This window comes from Wasmannia auropunctata, unplaced genomic scaffold (assembly GCF_000956235.1).
Source record: "Wasmannia auropunctata unplaced genomic scaffold, wasmannia.A_1.0 LD336106.1, whole genome shotgun sequence".
Classification (NCBI taxonomy): domain Eukaryota; kingdom Metazoa; phylum Arthropoda; class Insecta; order Hymenoptera; family Formicidae; genus Wasmannia; species Wasmannia auropunctata.
The window spans coordinates 2,503,137-2,511,807 of NW_012026784.1; the positions used below are offsets into that span (position 1 = coordinate 2,503,137).

The 8,671-nt window shown below is 36.7% G+C and overlaps 2 protein-coding genes across 4 annotated transcripts in view; one reads left to right on the forward strand and one right to left on the reverse strand.

Moving 5' to 3' along the window:
- The first annotated feature begins 1,113 nt into the window (after positions 1 to 1,113).
- LOC105452363 (probable methyltransferase-like protein 15 homolog) lies at positions 1,114 to 3,261 on the forward strand. The gene is made up of 2 exons (XM_011693402.1): positions 1,114 to 1,239; positions 1,495 to 3,261. The coding sequence occupies exon 2, from the start codon at positions 1,788 to 1,790 to the stop codon at positions 2,937 to 2,939; it is 1,152 nt and encodes a 383-aa protein (XP_011691704.1). The 5' UTR covers positions 1,114 to 1,239; positions 1,495 to 1,787; the 3' UTR covers positions 2,940 to 3,261.
- Positions 3,110 to 8,671, reverse strand: part of LOC105452350 (C-1-tetrahydrofolate synthase, cytoplasmic) — a 9,795-nt gene continuing 4,233 nt past the window's right edge. For all 3 annotated transcript variants that reach the window (XM_011693370.1, XM_011693379.1, XM_011693389.1), the window contains exons 7-12: positions 7,140 to 7,705; positions 5,311 to 5,832; positions 4,540 to 5,003; positions 3,860 to 4,112; positions 3,435 to 3,620; positions 3,110 to 3,345 (exon numbers count right to left, since the gene is read on the reverse strand). In XM_011693370.1, the coding sequence (XP_011691672.1) occupies positions 3,256 to 3,345; positions 3,435 to 3,620; positions 3,860 to 4,112; positions 4,540 to 5,003; positions 5,311 to 5,832; positions 7,140 to 7,705 (2,081 nt within the window). In that variant the 3' untranslated portion in view covers positions 3,110 to 3,255. The remainder of the gene's footprint in view (positions 3,346 to 3,434; positions 3,621 to 3,859; positions 4,113 to 4,539; positions 5,004 to 5,310; positions 5,833 to 7,139; positions 7,706 to 8,671) is intronic.

Genomic DNA, 8,671 nt, shown 5'->3' on the forward strand with positions numbered 1-8,671 from the left:
AAAATCGGTTATGTATTATTCATTGTCTAAAATAAAATTATTGCTAATGTCTTTTCCGAATTTCCGTATGCGAGGATTCGTTTTTATCGACCCAACGTCGGTAAGTTCACCACTCTTCTATGACCCTTCGAATTATTGCTGTTCAGTGTACATACATGTCGCGTTGAATTATATATATATGTAGCCATTGTAGCTACAGATGGCCACAGATATTTGAGGCGGATAACATATCCACACATAGTTTTCAATTTTGTTCTATATTATCACCGATGAGATACTATATTAAAGACCGACACTCTTACGGGAGTAGCTGTTTAGTAATTGCTAAAATTTAATCAATTAATCAATAATAAAATATTAATTTAACGATTTATTATTAGATCAATATTTTTTAGATATGTATGCACATTGTAATTAATTTGTATTATATCTTGCTAATAATAATTAATTTTATTTAAAACTTTATTGTTATACCATCCTTGTTTGATTATCTAGAGAGATGATAAAACAGTTGGAAAAAAAGTAATTTTGCGGCAATATATATGATATTATAGCATTATAAGTAATCATACTTATTTATAAAGCATTTATATAATAAAAATCATAATTTTAATAATGTATTATTCAAGTAAATCGCAAATTTATGTTAAAAGTCGATAACATCGACACTCTGCAATTACCTCCGGATCCTCCGGGTCCTTTGGCCAACACGAAAATTTGCCAAGGCATGACGATTTTTCAGTATTTCGTCGATGATATTACATAAATTATTTAATTTAATTTTATGCTACGTGTCCACGGAATATATTGCACGTTCTTTTTCTAATTATATATTATTTATAGTATAAGCTATATATAGCTACGTCACATATATTCGATTGGTAACGAGATTTAATTACGATAAGTTAGCTGTATGCAGCATTAGCGCATTAGCACATATAAATATATATATATATATTTGTATACATATATATATGTATATGTATAAAATTAAAATTTTTAAGTGAATAACATCACCGGCCGCGGTTAAATTATAAAATATTATTCAACTTATTCACAGTCGGTAGGTCTGCCCTGCGAGTGATCGATTGGGTAAATTACAATGAATAAGTTTCGTTATCATGTGAGAAACATCGTGTTGCACGTTGCACTCGGAACGGACGTCGTTATGGCCGGCAATTATAAGAGTTTTATGAGACTGTTGGAATCGTGGCCGTTGGACAAAAGCAAAGCTGGCAGGTAAATTACGATATGACGCCAGGCGAAGTATCGTACATGTAATTGTTTCGAATACAACGATCATTGGTCATGGGTCATTGATAACGTATTGGCATTTGCTGTCATCAGTTAGGTTAGAGTAATTTATCATATTGAAGCTTTCAACGATGAGGAACACGTACAGTGTATTTATCGTACCATTAACTTTTGCGCGGCGTGTCAAAACCTCTCTCTCTCTCTCCGTCTGTTTATCTATTTGATCCGATGATTTTTCAGAGACCTGGGACAGCACATTCGTGACCAGTTGAAGACCGCGTTTGCGAAAGGCGAAGCCACCGTCCAGCCGAATCCGGAGCAGTGTAATCGGTATTACTCAAGCTTGAATCGGCTTTCGTCGAATTATTATGGACAAATTTATAAGCGCTCCTTGTCGAGCACCGCGAGCGGGCTGAACAGGGAGCAGTGCAACTTGGCGTTGACTCCGGAAATGTTGGAGTACTTGAAGCAGGAGGACAAGGGAATATTTCGTACAGTTTATTCAACGATAAGGAATACTATATCGTTAAGAAATGCCAGGGATTAAACTCGCGTACTTTGCAATTAGGTTTAACAGGAATAGATTTTGTTTCGTCGACAGAGCACACTCATTGTTAGCGAAAGGTGGCTTCCTACGCTCATTCGATGTGAGGCGATGTAGTTTTAAATGCGATGTTCGCTCCGACAGGAGTCTTCACGTGCCCGTCATGGCACAGGAAGTGCTGACGCACATGGCTCCCTCGCCAGGCAAGACATATATAGACATGACATTTGGTGTCGGTGGACATGCCACCAAATTGTTAGAACGTTCGCCAGATATAAAAATATTCGCGCTAGATAGAGATCCTTTGGCGTACGAGTACGCGAAGAACTTGTCGCAGCGGTATCCAGGGCGGGTAGTTCCTTTGTTGGGTAAATTCTCCGAATTGCCGCAGCTACTTGAAGAACACGGCGTTAGGAAAAATAGTATGGACGGCATTTTGTTCGATTTCGGCTGCTCGTCAATGCAATTTGACGTGGCGAACAGGGGCTTCTCGTTGTCGAAGGACGGACCGTTGGACATGAGAATGGACGGATCTCGATACCCGGGACAGCTCACTGCCGCGGACGTGGTGGAGAGGGCGACGGAGGAGGATTTGGCACGCATTATAAAAATTTACGGACAGGAGAGGCGCGCCAAGAGAATTGCACGTGCCATTGTTGAAGCCAGGTATATGTTTAGAAAGTTGGAGACAACGAGGGAATTGGCGCAGCTGATAGAGTCCGTTCTGGGCGGTGAGATCAGGAGGGATAGCCTCGGTAGATTTGCGCACAGCGCCACGAAAACATTTCAGGCGCTTAGAATTTTCGTTAATAACGAGTTAAATGAAATCAATTACGGCATACTTCTCGCGCAAGTGTACTTGAAACCGTCCGGCCGTTTGATAACTATCTCCTTTCACTCGCTCGAGGATACCATAGTCAAGAGGCATATATCTGGAAACATAACGGACAACGTGGCTAATACCGTGGCGTTGAAATATGCGCAACATGGTAAGATGTTCGATATAGAAGAAGTCAAGAGATTGACAGAAACACCGTGGAAGATGATGCACAAGCATGTCTTGACGCCCACGGCTGAGGAGATTGAGGCAAATCCGAGATCGCGATCCGCGAAATTGCGTGCTATTATGAAGGTGAAATGACATGTACACTTTTATATGTATGACAGTATGTCGAAGCTTGTAATAGTTCGCGCTCTTTTTATCAATGTACAAACTTGTTGAGATAGTACACTTGCAATGTACGTATTATATATTTATTTTAACAGGATGTTTTATCATGCTGTACATAAATAATAAAGATTGTAAGCTTCTCGAGTACAAAAAAATTTATTGGCATTGATTATAGCGATTATATTGAGTGCAATTATATATATTGATATGTAAATTTTCTCAGAAATTATATTAATACAGATATTGCGAAAATGTTTCTTCCGCTGTGCAAAAATAGAGATTTAATTTAAAATAGGCCTTCTATTTCTCCTGTTTCGCTATTCCAGTCCATATCGTAGATACTTGGTCTAGTCGAAAGTCCGGGCATCATCATGATCTAAAATATATTATAAAATAACGTGAAAATTACTTGTTAGTATATTTCTATTGTTAATTGCATATATAATTGAAAAAAAAATCATTCACCTCTCCCACCATGGGCACGACAAATCCGGCGCCGATCGAAGCGAATATATCTGTAATATGAAGGGTGAAACCGGTTGGTGCACCTTTGATAGCTGGATCTCCGGTTAACGAATTCGATGTTTTCGCCATACATATCGGAAGTTTGTTATATCCTAACTTGTTGTACTCTTCGATCCGTTTCTGCACCTGTAATGAATGGCACAAATTTATATATTACAATAATTGTCATGATACACAAAATGTCAGTCATACTTAACGTAGCATGTTACAAGTTCTTTACGATATAATTAACAGATATAATTATTTTGTCAAAGAAAAATCGCGTTGATACAAACACATATAGACGATATTAATAAAATTACTTTCTTTATTGGAATACATATAATTCCGGATATTTTTAATAATATTGACAATATTTTGTTTACCTTTTCCGCGAAAACAACTTGGCCAGCACCGTATATCTCTTTAGCAATCTTGTTAATTTTTTCTTCGATGCTATCCTCGAGATCATACAACAGCTTGAAATTATTATTTTTTTCGGTAGCGGCTATCACTGCATCCGCGAGAGCTGCAGCGCCAGCCCCGCCGTCGGCCCAATGAGTGCATATTACTGCATCAGTTGCACCGCTCTCCAAGGCTGCTTGCCTAACGAGTTGTAGCTCCGCTTGAGTATCGGTACTGAAAGATTGACATACATATACTCATCTGTGATTTTGTCTATTATATTAATATTCAAATACTATAATTCGTATTCACTTTCTTTACGAAAAATTTACATAAGAATGATATTAAATCATCGTGAAATAAAAACTATTATAAAACATTTTTAATTAGCGCATCTTAAGGCTCTTAGCTAATGCAAAAATTTATAAAATGAGAACAACAAAAATTTCGTATGAATGACAATTAAATGACACTCATTCAAGATTAGCGTTCGTTATAGATATTCGCACAATACAATTAATTAACTATTACAATTAATAATTATTATAATATAATTATATAAATATATAATTAATAATTATTATACTTAATAATACTCTTCAAGATTAGCGTACGCGATTATTCAGCTTTTGCCATTTATTTGTAAGGGAAAAACACACACCTGTGAGAGTTGATGGCAACAACTACGGGCATGCCGTATTTCAAACCATTGCTGATGTGCTTTTGCAGATTCGGCAGGCCTTTTCTAACAAGTTCGACATTTTCTTCGACGTATTCTTTCTTCAACGGTGCCCCGGTCGTTACCTGTGGTCCGCCACCGTGCATCTTCAATGCTCGGATAGTCGCCACGAGTACGACGGCATTCGGTACGAGTCCGGAAGTACGACACTTGATGTCGAAGAATTTTTCCAAGCCGATATCCGAACCGAATCCGGCTTCCGTCACTACGATACCTTCTGGTCCGACCAATTTTAGGGCAATAGCGTCAGCGAGAATGGATGAACATCCGTGGGCTATATTGGCGAACGGTCCGGCGTGCACCATTACCGGCGTACCTTCCAATGATTGCATAAGTGTCGGTTCTATAGCTTCTTTTAGCAGAATCGCCATTGCTCCCGTCATACCCTGCGGATTAAATAGATATTTAGACAAGCCGGACAAGCCGCAAATTGTTTTTGTTATGCGAAATTATCAAGATCATTGTGAATGCGTGTCTATATGTAAAATTGTAACTTAATTTAATTATACTTTAAATCGATAAAATTATATTAAAATACTTATGTATGAAATTTAACAAGATAGATAATAATCGCTGCTTTATATAAATAATAATAATATCGAGAGTAAATAATTTAGATAATTTTCCATATATATATATATACATATATATATATATATATATATACATATAATAATTTTAAATTATACGTACAAAATCTTCAGCAGTTAAAGGCTCGCCACTCTTGCTAAATCCGACAACGATATTACCAAGCCGTCTTTTCATATCCTCGACACTGGTTGACAATGCTATAATTGCCATTATCTCGGACCCAACGGAAATACAGAACGAGGTCTCTCTTGTCTTGCCTTTCTCAGTTGAACTCTGACCAATGGTGATCTTGCGCAAAAACCGATCGTTAATATCCACCACTCGCGTCCACGTGATGTTCTCCGGATCGATGTCAAGCCTTGCGAATCGACGTTGCTCTTCCTCCGTTAACGAGTTCGGATCGGTTTTCGTGATGCCGAGCTTTTGCAACCGCCTCAGCTGGATTTTCGAGAACTTCCTGACGCCCTTGATAGTCGGCACCAGCCGATCGTATAGAGCTTTATCGCTCTGCGTCGACTCGTGGAAGTATCGCGCGTCGATTTGCGCCGCCATAAGATTATTCGCGGCGCTAACGGCGTGAATGTCTCCGGTTAAGTGGAGATTGAATTCCTCCATGGGTATGACCTGCACAATAAAGCCGATGTTGGGTATATAATGGTAGTATCGCAATCTGAAGAAAGAGTGACCCAAAAAAGGTGGTTTTTTCTCCTGTTTTTTTTTTTGGGCCCTCGATTTTGGGACTGTAGGACTGCATGCTAAACAGTACCTTATTATAATGAGATATTAATCACAGAGAACTTTCAGGTCGAGGTGACAATTGTTATCACAGCTGGAGGGGGATCACTTTATTACTGTCTCTTCAGGGATTGGAAGTAACTCGTTACTTGTAACGCCGTTATCCCGTTAGAATTACTTTTTTTTTATAACGCCGTTATCAGAAAAAGTATCTATAAAGAAAAAAATAGTTATATTTTTTCGGTAACGATAACGAATTATACAGTTAGTTTTATCGTTACTTTTTGTATTTTAAACTTTCTGTATTTATGACAAAATTTTCGTATGTATATTCAGTTTTTAGTTAGTATTTACTCTTATTTTAAGACTGTTTTAAATAATGTCTTCAAATATTAATATGGCTCTGTAATTGGTTTATGACATCTCAAGAATGCAAGTCAATCAATATCACAAACTAAATTGACAAGTAATTTAATAAGATATTTTTACATTATATTATTAGTATTTTAAAATATTTTAAAAAATTTATTGTGAAAAATATCAGTTGAATTGCGTTTCAAGAAAATTTAATTGGCGCGTAGTTTATAAAATTGAATATGTATATATAAATTTATTTTGAAATATTAAGCACAAAGCTGAAAACTCTAGCTCATATCGAAAAGGTTTTCATTTTCCTAGTTGTATTTTTATATATCAGTTTAGTGTCATTGCTTTTATTAATATTAAAATAAAAAATTGCATCTTAAATTATTTTGACTGATCTTGTTTCAGCATTAAAAAAGTTACGGTAACGATAACGAGTTATTTTTAAAAATTAGTAACTATGTAACGGTAACTATAGTTATTTTTTGAACTCTGTAACGAGTAACGATAACTAGTTACTTTTAAAAAGTAACTTTCTATTCTCTGCGTCTCTTTACGCGAAAACTCGATTTTTTTACATTCAAAACGAGCGTCATTTACGTAAAACTGCGATCAACCTTCTTAAAATACCGGACCTCGCATCTGTGATAATTCCTTAACGAACTTTGATTTCATCCTTCTCCCCCTTTTCCAACTCTGATAACAATTGTCACATCACTTGAAACTTCTCTATAATTAATATCTCATTATAAGGTATCATTTGGCACACAGTTTAGCCTCAGAATTCGAGGATCCAAAAATTCGACAATTCACTTTTTCTCTTTTCATCGTACCTGCGAATACCCTCCTCCTGCAGCACCTCCTTTGACGCCGAACGTAGGCCCCTGGCTGGGTTGTCTAACGTTAACGAAAGAATTGATGCCTCTGTGCGCCGTTAGTGCTTGCACCAATCCGAGGGAAGTCGTGCTCTTTCCTTCGCCGAACGGCGTTGGCGTGATACCCGCCACCACGACGTACCTTCCATTTTGTTGATTCTTCAGTCGTTGCAGCACGCTGAGGCCGATTTTAGCCTTCCTGCTGCCGTAAGGGCTAAACTCGTTCGGCAGCAGTCCGATTTCATCGGCTAGCACAGCGATCGTTTTTGGCTCCTGGCTTCTGGAGATATCGATGTCGCTCGGCACGGGTCTCACGGGATTCAGTTTAAGTGTCCGTAATTTCCATTGGACGTTGAGGAGCTTCTGCGCCGACCTTTGTGCGGATATCACGGTATTTTTCATCAACATCGCTACTGTCATCGGCCCAACGCCGCCTGGTACCGGTGTAATGTACGAAGCTATTTTAGCAGCTTCCTGGTAAGCTACGTCGCCTACCAAACGTTGTCCGCTTTTCTTTGTAGGATCTGAAATGCACCTTAACGTTGCAGTACATTCATCTTGCAAAATTTTGATTACTTTCACTATGTCTCAAAGCTTTTTCTAAATTATTTTAAAAATAAAAGAGAGAATGAGAGTTTATGAAAATGATTCTCTTAATTGTAATTGGTCGTGATTTAATGTACCTATATTTGATGATGAGTTAATTCATATATATGTATATTGCCTCACATTTTCTGACGATAAATACTTTACGCACTTATATGTTATCGGAAATTGACGTTGTGCGTGACGCACGTACTCGAACGCGACTGATTTGAAACTAAAAAATCGACTATGTTTTCTACACATTTTTGCTCATGGTCAAAGACCATGGTATAATAAATCTTCTGTAATGAGAGAGAGAAGGGAAGTAAAGAAGCAGAGATAACATATATATATGACACAAACATAATGCACATTAATACGCGTTTACATCTCATACTTGCAAGTCACTTGCAGGCAATGGAAAGTTACTTTTTAAAAGTAACTAGTTATTGTTATTCGTTATCGAATTAAAAAAATAACTAGTTACCGTTACTAGTTACTAATTTTTCAAAATAACTCGTCATCGTTACCGTTATTTAAAAAATAACGATTTGTTACTTTTCCGTTACTTTTTTAATACTGAAACAAGATCAGTCAAAATAATTTAAAATGTAATTTTTTGTTTTAATATTAATAAAAGCAACAATAACACTAGGTTGATATATAAAAATGCAATTAGGAAAACAAAAGCCTTTTCGATATGAACTTTCAGCTTTGTGGTTAATATTTCCAAATAAATTTATATATACATATCCAATTTTATAAACTACGCGCCAATTAAATTTTTGATCTTGAAACGCGATTCAGCTGATATTTTTCACAATAAATTTTTTAAAATATTTTAAGATGCATATAATGTAAAAATATCTTATTAAATTACTTGTCAATTTAATTTGTGATATTGA